This window comes from Varanus komodoensis, unplaced genomic scaffold (assembly GCF_004798865.1).
Source record: "Varanus komodoensis strain SLA01 unplaced genomic scaffold, ASM479886v1 scaffold15, whole genome shotgun sequence".
In the NCBI taxonomy this organism is placed as follows: domain Eukaryota; kingdom Metazoa; phylum Chordata; class Lepidosauria; order Squamata; family Varanidae; genus Varanus; species Varanus komodoensis.
Window position 1 is genome coordinate 9,289,665 of NW_025335440.1, and position 20,316 is coordinate 9,309,980.

Sequence of the window (20,316 nt, forward strand, 5' to 3'; positions counted from 1 at the left end):
AAATATATTTGAGTTTGGTCTGGGGTTGAGACCGGTGTTCCTCTTTCTGTGGTAAGTTGTAGTCCTCTTTGTTTCTTCACTTCTGGAAAACAGCAAGCACTGCTGTCCACCATGATGTACAGCTGACAATTAATAGGTTACACAGTAGAGTTGCAAAGATGTCATGTGTTGAACTGTGCTAACAAAAGTTCTGATGAATATTAGCCCCTTTCTCTTGCACAGTGCCACCTCCCAGTTTATTTTGGGTTTAAATATTAATAGGAGGAGGCTCTTGGGGTAGATATTGCAGCCACAGAGGTGAAGGGTAGAAAGAAACCGACAATGACGGATGTGGGGGAAATCATCAAGGCGCTCAATGATTTTGGGCGATTCCAGGCCTTGTTGGTGGTGCTGATGACCCTGAGTGCACCCAGTGTCGGTTTTCATATGTTCAGCCAGTTGTTCATGGTCCTAGAAGAACTCCATCATTGCAACACAAGCTGGTTTGATACCATTGGCCTGAACTTGACCAAAGAGGAAAAGCTAAATTTCACCCTTCCCAAAAAACCTGATGGGACTTTCGAAGAATGTTTCATGTACACTCCAGTGGAGGACCAGAGCCTTGAGGCCATTGAGAGATACGGACTTAATTCTTCTGTGAGCTGCCAAGAAGGGTGGGTGTATCCGTCAAAGCGAGAGCCATCCTTGGTCACACAGGTTTGGAAACCCTTTATTTGCTTACAACCATAGAATCATAGAATAGTAGCCTTGGAAGGGGCCAGAGGACCATTGGGTTCAACCCTCTGCTCAGTACAGGTTTCCAGGATAAACTCTTTTCTACCCAAAGAGTTACCAGCTTCTGTATGGATTACTCCACGAACAAATGCACTTTTAAAAACAGTTCAGGTAGTGTTACCTCGCTCGGTGCCCTTCAGGAACAATTGGCTGCCATAGCTAATGATCTTGCTTGGTGGTGGTTGTGAGAGTTGTAGACAAACCCATTTGGGGAGCTCGGTTCTGGATTAGGACCTGACTGTCTAATGTACCAGCCATCTTGTTTTGAACCTGTCCCTTTAAGAGATGCAGGAGAGGCTTTTGCTGCCCACACCATCTTCGTTGGTTCATGGGAAAGTCTCCCCTATGGCACTTCTAGACTACGTTCCCGGATGCCCTCCGGCATTACCATGGGTCCCTGATCATTCAGTTTTCAGGATGAGTGCTAAGAGTCCCAGTTTTTCCTCTGGTTGTCTGATTTTTTTTAAGTGCCATTTAATCTTTTAAATGGTTCTATTAGTGCCCATGTGGATCAGATGTTTTATTATATTTTAGAGTGATTGTGCATTGTCTTGGTGGCTGTTTGGCAAAAAGGGCATATGAAATAATATCAGGCATCAGAAAAAATAAAATTGCTGAAGATAACATAATGAAGCAGCAGGAGCAGCTGGTGAGGGTTTAAACAGTCTTGTCTATATTACACTATAGAGGAATTTTAATGGCCCAGACTGGTAGCCAAAGTTTTGTCTGGTACATTCCTATTGTGTAAAGCCCAGCTGTTCTGGCTTCCCTGAGGTGGGGAGGAGGACCTGCTGCTCTAACCAGAAGTTCTGCAGCATGACTGTTCTTGCTCTCTCGAGGTCACCGTTGCTACAGATTTTTTCTGGTCCTGGACTGCTTGGGATATTTTCCTTCTGCCTCACTTTGTGGCCCTCCTGCTGTTGCCAGCACTCTGCATGCATCCCAGCCACACGGTTCCCTTCCTTTTCTCCTTCCACATTCAGGAAGCCACTCAATTCCTGGCCAGGCAAATGGTGGAAAGAGGTGATACGATGTGGTTAAATGAGGGACACGGAGGGGCTCCACCAGAACACAGTGTCTCCCAGCATCGTTGCAGCCCCCCTTCCTGATAAGCAGAGGCAAAGTGCCTGGGCAGCGGAAATCGGCCATCTAAGGGTTTTGCAGGGAGGAGACACGTGGGGCTCATCTTCACCTCTGCGTTCTTCAGTGCCTATCAGGTTATTCATAATCGATGGAGTCTGGAGAGTTACAGGCTGGATCGCGTTGCCCGTAACGAACAAGTGTCCACTTCGCCCTGTTTCATGATCGTTCCAGTCTGGGCAGGCTAAAGCCAAGAATGTAGAGCAGGAGGGTGTGCGTGTAGTAAAGGACACGTGTGAGCGAAAGTAATTCCGTGGACTTTGGCCTCCTTTGAGTCATGGGGTATGACTCAGGATTTCCCTCTCCAGCTTCTCCCATTCATGCTGAGTTGTGAAATCAAAAGAGCGATGATGCAAGCACTGTTCTTTCTCCGCTGATCTGCTCTCTGTCCACGGATACCCCCAGCAAACCTCAACCTTTCCTCTTACTACTGTTATTTATTTATTTAGAAAATGTCTGTGCCGCCCCATTCGCCGAAGCCTCACCGAGCTGCAGCTCACAAACCTTCAGTGTAACAGCACTTTGGCAAGCTCACAACCAAGGGAAAACCAAGTTAAAAAGTAACAAATAAACCGTTCCTAAGTGCTAAAAAGTTTTGAGTTTAGTGGCCTATAAGCAGTGCCTAGCGACGATGACCCATGCTCTGGTGACTTTCTAACTGGGCTATTGGAACATGCTTTGCATGGAAGTGCTCTTGAAGGTGGTCAGGATAGTTCAGTAGTTCAAAACAGAGCTGCCAGGATGTTAACGGAGACCGGCAGGTATCTGCATATAATGCCAGTCCTCTACCAGCTACACTGGCTGCCGGTTGAAGCCCCGGCCCAATTTAAGGTGCTGGTGATGACCTATAAAGTCCTAAACGGCTTAGGATCCGGATATCTGAAGGAGCGTTTCCCACCCACCCCTTAAGATCTAAGGCGGAGAGCCTTCTTTGAAGGAGGTTAGGAGGGTGGCTACCCGGAGAAGGGCCTTCTCCGTGGTGGTGCCCTGGCTGTGGAATGCGCTCCCCAGAGAGGTCCGCCTGCTGCCCACACACTGTTCCTTTCAGTGTCAGGTTAAACCCTTTTTATTTTCCCATTATTTTAATGTTCAGTTAGGTTTTAATGTGGGTTTTATCTTACTGGAATTACAGTTGTACCTTGGCTCACGAACTTAATCCATTCCAGGACTCTGGTCGTGGCCCAAATTGGTCGTGACCCAAGTCAAATTTCCCCATAGGGTTCAATGTAAATACGGTTAATCCATTCTGTAACTATTTTTTTAATCAGAAAAATTTGAAGAAAAGTGACAACAACAAAGATCACGGCCATCTCCCCGCCACCATCCTGAGCACGAACGCAGCCATCTCAACCCCCACCCCCCAGCATGAGCACGATTGTGATCGCAGCCATGGATGGGCACGCCCGGGGGGGGGGGAGGTGGGCACGATCTTGTCCATCCCCCCCAGCACGATCGTGGCCATCTCCCCGCCCCCGAGCACAACCGCGGTCGCACCTGCCTTCCCTGCATGAGCGCGACCGCGATCCTGGCCATCTCCCCACTTGGGTGGAGGGGTGGGGGGGTGGCTGCGATCTCGGTTGCCACCCAGTGCGGAGTTCGTAACCCGAGTCAAAATTTTTATGAAATTTCTGTTCGCCACCCGATTTGGTCATGAACTGAGGCATTCGTGAGCTGAGGTTCCACTGTATTTGGATGCTGTGCTTCATTTCATTTTACGCTGCTTTTACTGTAAGACCATCCCAAGATACTAATAGTTGGATGGTATATAAAAGCTTTAAACAAGCAAACATTCCCCAACACAGCATATGAGTAGCTCCCCAGACAGAACTGAAAATGATCTACATTTCTCCCTGCATGCCACAACTATCAATTAAGATCTGTGGCAGTTGCAATGTCCTGCACAGAGTCTCACTTAAGGAGCTGCGAGTTTGTTTATTTTTATTTATTTATTTATTTAGAGTTTTTGCATGCCATCCCAACACTTAACACCTCGGAGTTGGCTGAAGGAGCACTCCTCTCAGCCTCCACTTGCAGCTTTCTCCATAACTTAAGCCCGTATGCATGCTTACTTGGAAAATCAAGCCTCCCCACCTTCAAAGGGGGTCTTGTGCATAGGATTGTAATCCGAGTAAACTGACCTGTGGCGAACAGAAACATACAATCCATGCTTAGGGCCTTCAAGGGGGCTAAGAGGCTGTATGTTTGGAGAAACCAATGAGCCCATGATCCTCTGCCATCTGTGCATATAACTCGCATTGTGTAGTTCAGGAGCTCAGTGCTGGCCTCTGGTGGCAGCGGCAGGTAGAGTTTGCACCCTCCCGGAAAGTGGTGCATTTTGACTCTATAGCATAAGCACCTGGGGAGGGAGGGAAGAACGCCTCGCTTTTGGGGCCTTCCCTCTAAGGCGGGGGGCGGGGGGGCAATGGTGTCAAGAGCGAGGCAGGGAAATGGGGTGAATGTCAGCACATCATGATGCCTGCGTATTCCCTCCAGCGAGCGCCCTGCCCTTTTTGGCCAGGTGAAACTTCTTGAACATTGCAAGCGCTGTGGGCAACCTATGCACATCCTGAGCTGGCTGCCTCCCTGAAGAAGGCAAAATGGGTGAAGCTAACGGGGAAGTGACTTGCCAACGGGCCTGAGTACAAGGCAGAGGTGGGGTCCAGTCCCCAATGCCCAATCACATATGACCCAAGGGCTGGTTTAGGTTAGACCCTTTTCCCAGACGCCACAACCGTGGTACCTAAGGAGCATGCGTGCATGGAGAGGCAAACATTCACACGCCACCCAGGTGCACTGTGTATGCGTATGGAATCCAGCTAGTGCACACACTGCCCCCACACCGAATCCAGCTAGTGCACACCCCCACACACACCAGAGCGGCAACAGCTGCCTGGCGGCAGTGTGGGACGAAGCCTCCATAGGTGCTTTGTCCCGGCAGCCGAGCGTGTGTGGAAGCAGGCACCTGGCGGCGAACACCCACCACCGATGGATGTCCCAGGTGGTGCTGCACCAGGTTGCCGAGGGCGTTTGGGTCCCTTCCCAAAGGTGAGAGTTACTTCTCTCCAGCATTGCCACCAGCTGCAGCTGCGCTTCATCCCTTCCTCACCTTGCTTGACAAGCAGGGAGGGGACAGGTGTGTCAGTGGCATCACTCGCTGTCCCCTCCCACCGCCGCTGCTGTCTTGGACAGAGAGGGGAACAGGAATGCCGAGAGCCCCTGCCGGTGGGTCCCTGCTGGGGTGCGGTGCCTCAGCGGGTGCCCGCCCTGGACCCCAGTCATGCTTCTGGGGCTGCAGAGTTTAAAAATAAAGCGGGAGATGTAGCCCAGCTAGTTAGATCTCTGCAGGAAGGAGACTAACTCCTTCCCATCATGCCTCTGGGGGGCAACTACAGGTTGAATGCCTCTGCCCCATGTTAAAAAGAACTTCTATTAGCAGATGGGAAGCTAATGTGTCAGGAAGATGGCCAGGCTGGGCAGAGAATAGGTTTGAAAAGTGCCAGCTACTGGAGCACGTATCCAAGAAAGTCTCTGGGGCCAAAAAAAAGTGAACAGACCTGGAAGCCTGCCAGGATAATCATGCTGAAAGTCAACTTGTGCAATGTTGGGTTTATGTTTAAAGTGGGATGGAACCCAATCCAAATAATTCAGTTGGGCTCTCAAACAGAGCAATAAGGGATAAGGGCGCGAACTGATGTGGAATACATTGTCATCTTCATGGAGTTTAAGATGAGTTCTGTTTCCAGCCCTGGATCTGTTAGATCCGTCAGCTTTGGGACCTGGTTGTTGAACAGACTTGTTGCCTTGAACTGGGGTGGGGTGTTAAACATTTTTCCCTTCTTGGCCGTGCACCAGCTTTCCCCAATGGGGTGTTTTGGAGGTATAGGACCATCCCCCACTTCCCCAGCCAGCAGGGTATGAAGGGAATGTGTGCTGCCATAGCCCTGATCACCTTGCTTCCCCAACCCAGCGCCCTCCAGATGTTTCGGGGTACCACTCCTAGCATTTGTGACTGTGGATGATGCTTGCCTGGGACTGAGGAGATCTGCACCAGGCTGTACCACCTAACGTGGGGTAGGGGATATGGGACACTGCAAATGGCAGTGTTGGAAGGCATCTCCCATCAGACCTAGCTAGAATAGTAATGGCGAAGGGAACGGAAGTTCAGGAATACTGGGAAAGCTGCTCATTCCCCATCCGTGCTCAGCTTCGCCTCCCATCGCAGAATCTGATCTGGGAGTTCTTCATTCAACTCTGCAAATTAAACGAGGATACACACTCTCGGGGATTTTAACACACCTTTTGCTGCATGGCAGAAAAAAATGCTGATATTCAAATACGTGTCTTACCCTTCTCAATCAAAGATGTCTCTGAAAAATGAAAGCAATGTGTGTTAAAAAATACTAAAGTTATATGTTGCCCTCTACCCAAAAGTCTCAAGGTGGCTTACTGTAAAAATATAGTAATGAATAAACAGTAAAATACATCATAATCAGAATTGAAAACAATACAATGATAACAACATAAAAACAGTGAATGGGAGGACAGGATCAGTTATTTAAAAAGGTGTTAAAAAGGAATGTTTTTGCCTGGTGCCGAAACAATAATAGAGTCAGTGCCAGGCAAATGTCCCTAAGGAGACCAGAACTGTTGTGACCAGACCTTGGCGATAGTTGCATGCAGTACATCCCATAGTGATTTGACCTTCCAATCAAGTGGCCTTCCTTTCCTTCCTTAAGTTTGACCTGGTCTGCGACCGGAAAGATCTAATTGACATCTCCCAGTCCATTTTCATGCTGGGCCTTCTCGCTGGAGCGCTGGTCTCTGGAATGTTAAGTGACCGGTAAGAGAGAGATATTATTTTTTTTTAGAAAAAACAGCACCTTGCAGAGCAAGGGGGAGCAAATGGCGGGGAGGATCCTGCTGCTGAGATGAGGGATCCGTTGGTCAAAGCTTCCTTTTCTTGGGCTTAGAAGGGAATGCTCATTATAACCCAAGAGACAGCAGGCCACCTTTTTCTTCTCAGGTATGGCCGTCGACCGTTGTCTCTGTTGTCCCTGCTCATTGTCGGCATGTTTGGGGTTGCCACGGCCTTTGCTCCAAATTTCTATGTGTACAGCATGCTCCGATTTCTCGTGGGCGTTTCTATTTCTGGAGCCTCCATCAGCATTTTAGCTCTAGGTAAGTTCCTTGTTGCCAGAACCTCCAAACCGCTCGGGAAGTGGCAGGAACCCCTGTGGATGCACAAAGGGAATTGGAACGGGATTCCTGTTGAATTTCAGGCATGCACACGCTGGCTGCTAGCAAAAATTTATTCTTCTAACCCTGACCAGCAGTGGCTTCCAAGGGCAACCTTCTCCAACCTCTGTAGGACTACAACTCCCAGCATGCCCCAACCTGCCACAACCAAGAAAATTTGAGTTGTAAGGCAGAAATGGACTTCTATGTTTTGACAAGCTTTAAGAGACGAAGAACATTTGCAGCCCTCTGGGCTTCCAGACGAGGTGTTTATTGTGCAAACACCCTGCTTCATTCCCTGAACATGATGGGAGAGCATGTCAACTATTTTATACCCCTCCGGTGATGTTTCACATCACTGAATATTTATTAAGAAGACAGAATAGCTCCGCAGTCTATTTTGACTGGTAGTACCAGCTCCCCTGTACCTGGAAACACTTTCTTGTTCCAATGTTTGCTTCCAACAGTCCTAGAAGAGGCATGCCCAGAAATGCCACATGACTGGACCCCATAGACCAAGCACAAACTTTTACAGATCCTGGTTTCAGCCCAAAGGATCTCCAGTTAAAAAGATCAGGTAGCAGGTGACGGAGAAATCCCCTCTCTGTCTAAGATGTGTAGACAACACGCATCCCAGTGGACAAACAGACCTGGTCTGCATGTGACACTAACCCATTGTCAACCCACGGTTGATTGCCTTGCTTGGAGTTTGTGTGACAGATGATTGACCAAACTCTTGCTTGCTTTCTCAGTTCCGGGGTTCTGACCCCTTTCCCCCTTCACCTGCTTCCTCTGTGCCCCAGATACCTTTGTAGCTGCGAAGGGTCGGTGGGATTCGCTGTCTCCTACCTGGTAGCCAGGCAAGGGGAAGGCGCCATGGGGGGGCAAAGAGGCAATGGAGCCGGCTCCTGAAGCATCAAGTCCTACAGAGATGGAGCATTGGGTGGGGGAGGGGCCAGGTGTGCCACTGCTTTCCCCAGGGAGGGAACACCTGGATGAAAGGATGGAGGCAGGGCAGTGTCAGAGGGATAAAGGGGAGACGGAGGGGAGCAACAGGAGGGGAGGACATGGAGGTGGTCATGGGAGAAAGAGAAAAGCAGCAGTCGGAAGACAGAGGTGGTAGGTGAATGGGACTCAGGGAGTAGGAAAGGCGCTTAATCCCTACAGACCAGGGCAGAGGCAGGGGCCTAGGCGTGGACTCAACTCGCCTTGCCACCCTGGGAGGAGGAGCGCCTGCATGGGGAAGGAGCAGCCTGGCAAAGGTTGGCGAGGTGGAGAGAGACGGTTCTGCTGTGGGCACGCACTGGAGGAAGCCAGCAGAGACGGGAATTAGCAGCGCGGAAGCCGGGCTCTGAAGAAGCTGACTGGGAGGGTGGGCAGATGGTGGGAAAGGCGCCCTCCCGGCCCTGGCTGGGACAGTCAGCAGCATGCCTGAAGCTAAAGGGACAGCTCCATTTTCGGTTAAGCCTTTGTAAGGAGCAGCCGGGTAACCCTGCTGTTTATATGCCAAGGCTTGTGTTAAAGGTGCCCCCCCCCCGCACGCACACACACAATCACAGTAACGCTGTAGCACTGGCATGTACTGTGGTTGGTTTTTTCAATGACTTTTGTCCCCTGCCTCTGCACCCTGATGAAACAACTCATGAACAACCCATGGTTCTGGGTTCGCACACAACTGTAATGCCTGGCTTAAGCAACCCAGTATCCACGACTCAACAGAAAACAGTGGATCCTCTTTCTGGGTTGTTTCTGATCAGTAAGCAATGGTTTGTTAGAGCTGCTGGATTTGTGCCTCATGACTACCTAGAATTCAACAACCCAGGAGTTAGATGAATAATGACTTAGCATCACATGCAAACCAGGTCATAGGCTGACCTGATATAAGGTATAAGGTCATCTCCTGACCTGTTTTGTTCATAAATATTTAGTTAGCCCATCATTTAGTTAGCCAATCAGTTGTGCCCTCCTCATGGTTAGATTGTGGTGATCTAACCAATCACAGTGAGTTTTTTCAATCCCTGGGGTGCTTGTTCTTCACCCACTCCCTCCCTGTATAGCTTTTGGGGCTCTATAGCATTGGCATATAAAGCAGCTGGGGGCTTTCACTGCTGCTGCCCACCGCCTCTGAAGCTTGGCAAAACAACCTGGGTGCAACTCACAGTTGTGAGTTCAGACACAATAACAACCCATGATTCAAAAATTCCAGAGTTTGCAACCCAATGACTAAATCATAGGTATATTTTTCTGTGCTGTTCATGGTTAACATGAACCATGAACAGCACAGAAACCATGGCTTGTTACTGGGACTGGGCTCACACATCGCAGCAATTACTCATATCATGGGTTAGTGTTACTTTGAACCCTGGGCCAGTCACAGCCCAACTTACCTCACAGGGTTGTTGTTGTGAGGATAAGATTGAGAAGAGGGAGAAGCCTCCTTGAATTGTTTTAAAGGAAAAAAAAGTAGGATGTAAATATCATAAATAAATAAAATATGCAAACACTTTCAACAAGCCATGGGTTAGCTTCATGTGTGAACCAGCAGCCGTGTTCCACTTGTGACCAGAGGATGGCGCAACAAAGCTCTTTCTATACACACTTTTACCAGAGCAATATTTCAGGATGACGTAGCTGAATTATTCTAAGCAAATGGCTGAGGGAAGTTCCTTACACAGAAAGCTGTTCTCTTTGCTCTGGCAGCTGGAATCATTGCCAAGGACAGGAGAATGCCGGGTGTGAATTTGCTGTTAAGGAATCCTGCTCTTGTGAGGAAGCCTTTGCTAAAGTTGTCTATTCTATTATTTATTTTATTTTTATCTGCATCTTCCCAATTAACAATGGGCTTTAGATTCCCATGGATTTCTTTTATTTCTAGGTATCGAATGGGTCGGGGTCAACTACCGGCCACACACCATTGTTATCGCCCATCTGGGCTTTGCCACAGGCCAGATGGTTCTGGGGGGCTTGGCTTACGCCTTCCGCGACTGGAGGCTGCTGCAGATTGTTGGCTCTGTCCCGGTCTTGGCTCTCTTTTTTTACATATGGTGAGTAATGGGTTAGAGCAGGGGTCCTCAAACTTTTTAAACAGGGGGCCAGTTCACTGTCCCTCAGACTGTTGTGGGGGCGGACTATAGTTTGAAAAAAATATGAATGGATTCCTATGCACACTGAAAATTAAAAATTAATTAAAAATTAATTAAAATTTTAAAAAGAAGCCCAAGATGAGGTGGGGAAGAGCATGTCCATATTCAAGGGGGCAGAAGGCCAGGGCTCCCATGCCTCCACCGCAAGCCGCGGCCACCTCACCGAGCCTGGTGGCCTCCCCATAGAAGGCTGCCCCCGGGCTCAGCGAGGTGGCCGTGGCTTGGCTTGTAGCCCGAGGATGTGGCTCACATACTTAAACATGGATTTAAAAAGTTATATTTTTCTTACCTTCAACCCTTTTTTAGTGTCTTCGTCTCTCTCTCTCTTTCTTCTGCCCTCCTTTCTTCTGTTTCCCCTCTCTGTATTCCCGCTCTGTATATGCATGCAATGGGGGCAGGGGGCGGGGGGAGAGCTGGCGCATGCGCAGTTGAGCTTTTACAATTAGGCGCATGCGCCGGCTCTCTGCTCAGTTTGAAAGGACACCTGTGCTGGCTCAGAGTTTTTGGACTTGCTCAGAGATTGTTTTCTCTGAGCAAGTCCAAAAGCTCTAAGGCAGGCTGGATAAATGAGCATGGCGGGTCAATATCTGGCCCATGGACCATAGTTTGAGGACCCATGGGTTAGAGTGTCACAACCCTGCAGCAGTATGCTGCCAAGGGGGCGCTCCTGCTCAGGGCTCCAGCCAGGTAGCCAAGCTGCCTTCAGAATCCTCTACTCCACTCCTCTTTGCCTGCCCCTGTTTTTGTGTTCCCTCCCCTCACAACCAGCCAGCATTTTGATCTCCCTGAGCATGATCAATTTTCATGGAGCTCATTTTGGATTCTCCCTTTAGCCTCCCACCCTGCTCAAAATTGTTGCAACGGTGCAACCATGAGGATCCCCCAGTATCTTCATCTTATTCATAGTCCCACCGGGTCTATTCTACTTACATGCCAAAGCAGGAGCAGCGTTGGAGTGTGGGAGGGACCAGGTTCTGCCAAGCCGGGCAGCTCCCCCTGGTGGCCTGATAGAGAAGGCAGCCAAGCCCCCCTTGCAAGTGCTTGCAGGATTGGCGCAGCATCTGTAGGTCCTTGCAGAATGAGGATCAATGCAATCCTCAATGCCACCTGGAAGCTACAGGAGACTCTGTGAAAAGCTTGGCCATCGCAACCACCACAAGTCTTCCTGTTGGTTGCCTTCTGGACCTGATATCCAGGCCTGCAACATCTTCCCTTGTGTCTTGATTCCTGTCTGCTTCTGGCTCTGCCTTCCCCTCTGGTCCTCCTACACCTTGCCACATTCTCCATCCATTATTGCCACTCCAGGCTCTGATGTTCCAGTCCAGGACACCTGCAGCTTCCCCTAACCTGAACCCTTCCAGTGATTCCCTGTCCTTCAAGCAGTCATGGATCCGTGGCAGGATGCTCCTTCCTATTCCATAACTGAGGGGTTTCTCAGGAGTCTTTGCTGACAAGCTCTGTCAAAAGCTTTCTAGGCGTTCCAAGCATGCAGTGGCCCAAGGACTCTCTTGTCTCGCAAATAATGGTCAAGTTGCAGAACTTCCTTTTGTAGGAGCCAGGTTGGTCCATGCTTGGTTTGGGCCTCCTGCGCATGCCGCTTGAATGTCGCGGTACCCTGGTAAGGCCTCATGGCTGCCTCTTTCCCCAAGACACAAGGCTTTCTTTGGCCCTAATCCAAATATCCCTGCAGGGGAAAGACTCAGACCCAGAACCCTCTAGGTTGGACTTTCAAGAAGGCCCCATGCCCTTGGGAGTGCAGCCAGCTTCCCTGCCCCCTTATCACGGGAGCCCCTCCCAAGTGTGGGACACACAAAGAGACATCCATTGTTTAAACCATTCTGAACGCTTTGCCATCATTTGCTCCGGGACAAATTCCTCAAGTTTCGTGTTGGCACTGATTGCCCTTCCAATCCCCCATTAAGGAGCAGATGAATAAGTAACGATGGAGTAACATTTTGAGTTCAATTGCTGCTCGTGGAATGCCATCTGAACTTTGTGACTTGTTAATTTTTAATTTGTCAGCTCCTTCTAGAACTTCAACACCTCTGGGTGCATAATTTTACAGTTGCCCCAGCTCCACTGTGCGGGACCCTCATCAAGATCATCAGCTGGGAGCACAGGTTCCCTTTAGCTTCTGTGATGTTCTTATTTCACATCTTGCTTCTGAAAGTGAAACTTGTTCTAATTTTTAAAGTTTCCAAATTGTGCACAAACGTTTTGTGCAATGTATTGTTTCCCCAGTTCAGTTCCTTCAGTTTTCCCTGTCACAGACTTTGGTGCTCTGTCCCTTTTTCTTTTCGTTTTAACATTTTCTCTCATTTTTACTGATTTTTATTTTTTATTATTCAATATTATTGTGCACATGGTTGCCTCAACAATGTTTTGTGCGGTGTTTCACCAATGGACAGAAATACACATGTTATTAGTGGAAAGCTCTTGGCCCCAAATTTATTGGAGTGTCCAATTTGCTCCAGGGCTGGAAAGAGAGATGGAGTCCCAGAGCTGAGAGGCTGTGCAGTGGTGGAGATTGGTCTGGTTCCAGCCAGTACCATTCTTTGGCTCAACTGGGCTGGCCAGAGGGGTGCAGTCCCTGGAATTTTCCCTCCAGTGTGGACTATAATTACAAAAAAGGAACAATGCCCCTTGCTTTTCCCTCTTTTCTCCAGACTTACCCAACAAAGCTTCTATCTAATTTACAGTTGATTTCCTGGGAGGGCTACGTAATTGTGCATCAGAGTCAACCTTTTCCTAGTCAGTTTCAAAGGGCTCAAAATGCCCAGTAACTTAACATAAGATTGATGTTTCTTGCTTCTGCACACTCAAATATTTTTCAGGGTCCTTCCTGAATCTCCTCGGTGGCTCGTGACTAAAGGGAAAGTCAAGGAAGCGAAGGAGCTTCTCCAGAAGGCAGCTGCTATGAACAAACGAACTATCCCACCTAACCTGTTAGATCAGGCAAGACCGGCTGGGATGTGCAATGTTCTATTCCGTGTCCCCCTCCCAAAAGTCCAACCTTATTTCTTCTGATCATTATGATAAAAAGTTAATATATACCATGAATGCAAGTCATTTGCTTCTATGTGATGAATGTGATTTTGCTGGTTATATTTTAAGATTATATTGGGCAGAGGACCTCTCAGCCTCTGGACCTTTTTTTCCGCAAGTGCTCATGGACAATGGAGTGGGGGATGAGATGATGACCACCTGGGCATTCGGGGCCCCAAATGAAAGATTCGGGGCTCCAGCCCTACTGGTCGCCCACTAACAGCACCTCTTGCTGGTACTGGGGCAAAGTCCAGGGATGCATCTCAATGGTGTTTTGGACGGTCCTATGGAGTCCAGTCAGTAAACCTGGTGGGTTTTCACATTCTGAGTCCAGAGGGGGGGAGCAGTACAAATGCATCAGTTCACCTAAACTGAAGGGAGAAGGATGACAAGGAAAAGGAGCCCCTGGCCCTCATTTTCCCCGCCACTGGTGCAAAAGCAGAACATTTCTCCAAACCATTTTTTCCCGATTAGTTGGCAGCCTCCATTTGCCTCAAGCATGTACAGCAAAACCTGCCTTGTTTATTTAGGTAGGGTGGCTTACTTATTGCGCAAATGATGGCTGCAGACCCCCCTTCCTCATTTTATCCTGGTGAAAAGGGGAGCTGTACTGCAAAAAGGTGGGTTTGGAGGAAGGAACTGCAGGTGGACTCATGATAGGCCTTAGAGAAAGCTTGCGATTAATTAGAATGTTCTTCTTTTGCTTTTGTTTTCCTTTTCGTCCTCTGTCTTTTTATTCTCCTTTGTTCCCAAAGCTGAACCCTGAGAAAAAGGCCAAGTCTGGAAGTATTTTAGATCTCTTCAGAAAGCCTCAGTTAATGAAAGTGACACTCGTGATGTCGTCAGTTTGGTAAGTCTTCATGTGTCCTTCCTGTCCAGTAGCGGCAGAGGATTTGTGAGCCAAAGACTTAGAAGATGATCAGTTCTGTTATTGGTGTCCAGCCCAGCCTTTTACCCCTCCTGAGTCTTATTTTATTTCTTGAGATTTTTAGTATAATAAAAATAGCAAAGCAAAGTCCTGTCCTTTGGGCCCATCTGTATTCAGGTTCAAAAAGTGACTCTGTAGTTGTGTCCCAGAGCTCAAGTCATGTCGTGAGCAGAGCCAGCTGGAGCCAGGGGTCAGACTAGATGGCCCAGGAGGCTCCTTCTGACTTGCTCTGTTTCTATGTTTCAAGTCCACCTCTGCCTCATACTTAGGTTCTTGGGTGAGTTACTCTTTTTGAAATCACACCAATATGGCTTCTGGGAAACCATTTGGTGCCTGGCTATACCCACCCTGGTGGCCATGCCATGAATGGGCAAGTCCCATCCACAAGGCAGCCATTTTGTGAGAGGGCTTGTGATGCTCTTTCAAAATTCTGAATTTGCTTCCCAAAAAGGTAGGGTAGCCCTGCCTTTGATTCAGTTCCTGACATCTCCAGTGAAGAGGTGATAGCTTGGCATTGGAACACCTCAGGGGCATGCTGAAGGTTCCTGTTTCAATCCCAGCCTTTCTAGGTCAGGGCTTGGGAAAGGCCTCCATCTAAAACTGTGGAGAGCCTCTGCCAAGCAGAGTGAACGATGCTGAGCTAGAGAGACCACTCGGTTAATGCTGTGTAACTCCCTCTCTGGGAACATGGATGGAAAAGGCTCTCTACCCAGGCCTACAACCCCCTGAAAGTAGATAGTCTGGGGTTAGACAAGCTTATTTCAGATACATCAGGTTTATATATTCCTAAAAGAATCAGAATATCACCCCCTGCCCCCATCTCAAACTATCATGCATATATGATCATGGCAAAGTGCTGCATCTTTTAAAAGTCACATTTGCAAAATTAACTCAGCTTTCTTGAGGGCATATACCTTTCTTTCTCACCCCCACCCCCAAGTCAAAGCAGCCGTTAAAGATAATACAGATGTTCTTGGGGGAAGGGGTTCTTGCATGACTTACTGTTCATTCTACTTTCCACCATAAATGCAGCCTATTCTTTTCCCCTCCAGGTTTGTCAATAGTTTGGCGTATTATGGATTAAGCCTGAATGTGGGCAGGTTTGGTGTGAATATCTACCTGACGCAAGTCATCTTTGGGGCTGTTGAAATTCCGGCTCGTGTCATCTGTCTTTTCCTGATGCAGTGGATAGGGAGAAAGAAATGCCAAGCGTGCTGTTTGCTTCTGGGCGGAGCAGTTTGCCTGCTCATCACAGTCATTCCAAAAAGTAAGCATCCACTTAAGAAATTCCTTGGCCGGCCCTGAGAGCTCTACTGAAACTTCCACAGCGTGCCTGGCTGGCTCTCTCGGGGGCCAGCCGTGCGTGCGCAGTGCATCAGCCCGTGGATGGAGAGATGCTGGTCATGAGATATATTTCTTGGTGTATCGGGAAGATTCAGGGGCAGAATTGGTCTCTGCACAGGGTTGCCAAAGATCTCTGACAATGCACGGACAACTAACCCTGGTTACCCCCTGCCCTGGCGGTGTTTGCCTGGCCCTTGCTCGGTCTGGAGGGGACTGCCTGAGAGCCACGACGGTTGGTTCCTAGGCCACATTGCCCAAAGAGAAGAAATGGACCATTGCAAAGACAGATTTGCATAAAATGCACTAATGTATATTTATTTATTTGTTTAAAAATCTTCTATGCCGTCCATTACTAAAAAAAAGTCTCTGCATGGCTTACAATGAAGGAAATGGTTATCTTGTTATGTGCCATCAAGTCATCTCTGACTTGTGGTGACCCTATTCATTTATTCATTGGATTTATAGCCTGCCTTCTTTGGTCACAAGGAACTCAATGTGGTTTACATCATTCTTCTCCTCCTGCTCTCCATCTAAGCCCCACAACAACAACCCTGTGAGGTAGGCTGGGCTGAGAGTCTGTGGCTGGCCCAAAGTCACCCAGGGGGTTCCATGGCTGAGCGGGGACTCAAACCCAGATCGCTCAAGTCCCAGCCCCGCGCTCTTAACCACTGCACCACACTGGCTCTATGAATGAAAGCCCTCCAAAAAGTCCAGTGCATCACAGCTTCGTTCAGCTATTCCTAGTCTGAGATTGTGGTTTCCTTCACGGATCCATCATGTATCAGGTTGATGCAATGAAGGACATGTCACTGCACTATGGAAAACCGTATGAACAGGAGACCTGCATGCCCACTGCCAAATCTGTTGTCCAGGTGGGTGAACAGGTGGTAGCCACTGGCAAGTCCACTGAGGGTGGATGAAGCTGAGCAAGCCAAAACTTAATCCAGACAAGGTGGAGGACCAGCCACCTGTCTGTTTGTACTGCCCGTGTGTTGCTGGTTTAGTTGCCATCTTCATCACAGGTTTATCTTTCTTATCTTTCTTGGATCGATATGTTTTATTGCTGCATGCCATGCTTCTTGACTTCTGCCCTGAAAGGCAGCCAAGAAATATGTTCATATCTGAATAAATACTTGATTGTTGGACTAGAGTAGTTGGAGAATCCACAAACGAATTTCAATTTCTTCAATTCTCACCCACAGATTCTATAGCAGACAGACTTTTTCCAAGTGACACAGATTTTGTAGACTTGTGGAACATTTTTAAAAATTGAATACGATGTGTAAATTTAGTGGTACCCTGCACAGATCCAAAATACACTTTTCTCCCATAGGCTAAAGTGTGAAAATGCAGATATGGTGTGGGATTTGTGTATTTTCCCTTTTAAAAAACATTTTGGGGATATTTGTGCACATTTGTATAAACTCATGTGTATTAGTGCTAAACACCCACACATGTATTACCACAAGTGAATTAGTGCAGGGAGGTTGCTGTGATCCTGCAACAGGCGTGATTTCACCAGCAAGCAGGCAACAGAAGGAAAGATGCTTGATAATGCAAATAAAATGGAATTAATGAAACCTGTGGACCCCTAGATTTGACTTCCCTTTTGCAATACCCAATGGGATCTGTGATTTCTTCCAATTCCCCCATTCTTCCATACTGGGTTCTCTGTGTTTTAAAACTGAATCTTTCTTCCCAGATTTGCCTGTGGTGGTAACAGTGTTGGCCGTCATTGGGAAATTCACTATTGCGGGTTCCTTCTCCACTTCCTATGTATATACTACGGAGCTGTTCCCAACTGTTGTCCGGTGAGGCTGCAACCTTAAAAAAAATTAAAAGTTAAATCAAATCAGCACTACAATATATTGAAAGGCAAAATTCTACACGTTTAGTCAGAGAGCAAAAGGCCTAGAATTCCCAGCATGCCCCAGCCAGCTCCCAGCATGCCCCAGCCAGCCTCTCTGCACCAGAGAAGGAGGCCAGGCTGTCTAGGGGACCTGGAAAGGCCAAATTTGGCCTTGGCATCAAGAAGCATTGAGACTCATTTCTGTGCTTCTCAGAGTGGGTGGACCAGTGTTATACTTCCGTAAACAAATGTTTCTTTGCCTCTCAGTTTCACCTGCTTCTGCATCTTCCTTCCTCCTCAGGCAGACTGGAAATGGGGTATGCCAGATGATAGCCAGGGTGGCTGGCATCATCTCGCCCCTGGTTGGCGTCTTGGAGAAGTTCCATGAGTCTATCCCTGTGGTGATATTTGGAAGCACTGCTATGGCTGGTGGGATCCTTTGCTTCCTCCTTCCGGAGACGTGCGGCAGGGAACTTCTGGATTACGTGGATGAAGTTGGGGGAGAGAACAGGTGTGTCCTCCTGGTGGTTCCACAGATAACTTGGCATTCTCTTGTCCCTTTGCCTCTGCAACGAGTAGAAAGCAAGCCTGGCCCCCGTAACACACTCGGTTGCGCCTCCCAGACAGATGGCAGCAAAGCTCTCTTCAAGGTGGCCTTTGAGGGCAGCGCAGCACTTCTGCTGTCGTATCCTGCCGTCAAAATGCTCGTGGTGACCACACGGTTTGGCCATATTTTGCTGCTTTTGCATCTGTTGTATTGATTTTGCGTTATTTTCTGGACAGACTTAAATGTGGTTGTTCCGTCCAGCGGGACGGGTGCAAGACCGCCTCCTGCCCAAGCTTCTGAGCAACTGGGGTGTGCATGCGTAGCGCCTCTGGTACGGGAGGGAGCCACTGATGGTCTCCTCCGTGAATTTGTCCAATCCCCTTTCAAAGCCATCCTCATGAGCGACCTGCAGTTGCAATTCATCCCTTGATGCTGCCTTCGTGAAGAGATGAGTGCGTGTGTGTGCATTTCTTGGCGCTTCAGTAATTTTCTAACAGTAAAAGTGGTTTGATGGCAGAACAAGCTGCCTCAGAAGTTAAGGATTCTCCTTTTTTGGATGCATCCGAGCTGAGGCAGGAGGGCCAAAGGAAGGTTGCCATCTTCGGCCTTCTTCCTTGAGTAGATTAGATTGAACGACCTCCAAGGTCTATTCTAGCTCTCGGACTGTGCAATTCTACGATTTCCAGCAGAATATTATAAAGAAAGAAATGTGTTCTTTCTCTCAAACCTTCTTTCCTTTCTGTAGAACCAGTAAGACAGTCAGCAAGAGCTTGGAAAATGGGCACTTCAAACCAACTGAAGAGAATGACCAAGGTGAAAAGACAACCGTGACGCGACTGTAGGCAGAAATTCCTCCAACACACCATGAAAGGCGACAGCAGACGAACCGGTGGGACATCTCACTATGAGCAAGGCAGATAAAAATCAGTGACATAAAACTCTTTTAATTGACTTTTTCTATCTATATTTGACCTTTTGTGTTAGGCCCGGCTTTAAAAATCTGGATATAGATTTCCTGGATGCAAGGAAACACATTAGAATCTACTCTCATGTTTTCAGCAATGTTTATAGGACTGCATTAGATCTGGTTGTTCTTTGTAAGGAATGCTCACACCCACACGGCTGTTAGCCTGCAGTGCTGTCCACCTGTGTGGGAGCAACCTGGTAGGCCTGACTTCCAGGAAGACAGGTTTTGGCGAGGAACTGCCTCTTGGCCAATGTTCGCATGGGCGGGCCCCAGTTCTCCGGAGTTTCGGTCGGGACTTCTTCCCTGGAGATGGAAAATTCTGCCTGCAGCTGCTGCGCGCTGTTATTGAGAGGGGCTAAACTGAATGAGGTCCCAGCCAATCGGGCAATTAGCACTTGTATGACTGACTTCTAAAAAGTCATTTGCAGGAGCAGGGACACCGTCAGAATTGGGATGTTGGTTGGAGGTAAGTAGAAGGGGCTTACATCCTTTGTCCCCCCCGCCCCCCCCCCACTTGCTGTAGTCCTGACTTGGAGCGTCCCCCATGCCTATGGTGTACTTTTACAAAGCAGCTTGGCCCGGAACTACACTCTCCTTCTGAGTAGCACATAAGGTTCCAGTCTGAGACTGGGTTCAGGCAATAGGATAACCCGCAGCTGAGTGTGCTAACCCAGGATTGAGTGTGTGTTCTTGCTGCGACTTGCATTCACGTGTGGTCTGAACCCAGCTGGGATAATCAACTGTAGTGAACAACCCACAGATTCACAACCCAAGAACAAGCCCTGCATTGGTTCATGGTTCTTCATAGGTTGCTTGTGGTTTCAGACAAGATGATAACTCAGAGTTCAACAACAACCCACACTCTACCCGTACTCAGCCGTTATGATGCTGTCTGAACCTGCACCCGTCCATGGTACAATATTATTCAATCTTCTCTCCCTTTCTTAGTTGTGCAGAAGACGTTGGAGAATATTGTTAAAAAATAAATCACTTCTTATGTTTCCTTGCGTTCTAGAGTGGTCATTCTTCAGATTTTGTGCGTCTCCAGGAGTTCAAGCCCTGAGTGGGCAGGAAGCATTTTGAGCCCTGTGTGTCTGTGTGTACAAATGAACACAGAGCTATGATTGTACCACATAACCCATCATTCCACATGCTGCAGGAGGGACATGATAGAAGAGTAGAAAATTAAGAACTTCTGTACTTGCCTTTCTCTGAACTAAAAGGCCCCAAAAGGCGTAACCTTTCCTGGCAGAGAAGTTGTTCCAGCTTCCGGATGATTTGGACTGTCCTTTTGTGGACCTTTTCCAGTTCTACAGTATCCTTGTTAAGGTGCAGGATGAGACC

The 20,316-nt window shown here is 48.3% G+C and overlaps 1 protein-coding gene across 2 annotated transcripts; it reads left to right on the plus strand.

Moving 5' to 3' along the window:
• The first annotated feature begins 32 nt into the window (after positions 1-32).
• On the plus strand, positions 33-19,973 carry LOC123020645 (solute carrier family 22 member 13-like). 2 transcript variants are annotated; one of them, XM_044424598.1, is made up of 10 exons: positions 33-696; positions 6,651-6,754; positions 6,938-7,092; positions 10,025-10,193; positions 13,127-13,247; positions 14,093-14,187; positions 15,318-15,532; positions 17,312-17,420; positions 17,760-17,969; positions 18,751-19,973. In XM_044424598.1, the coding sequence occupies exons 1-10, from the start codon at positions 322-324 to the stop codon at positions 18,845-18,847; spliced, it is 1,650 nt and encodes a 549-aa protein (XP_044280533.1). In that variant the 5' UTR covers positions 33-321; the 3' UTR covers positions 18,848-19,973. The 2 variants fall into 2 exon arrangements, with proteins under 2 accessions (XP_044280533.1, XP_044280534.1); XM_044424599.1 differs by lacking the exon at positions 18,751-19,973 and having other exon boundaries at positions 17,764-17,895.
• Positions 19,974-20,316: the final 343 nt, after the last annotated feature.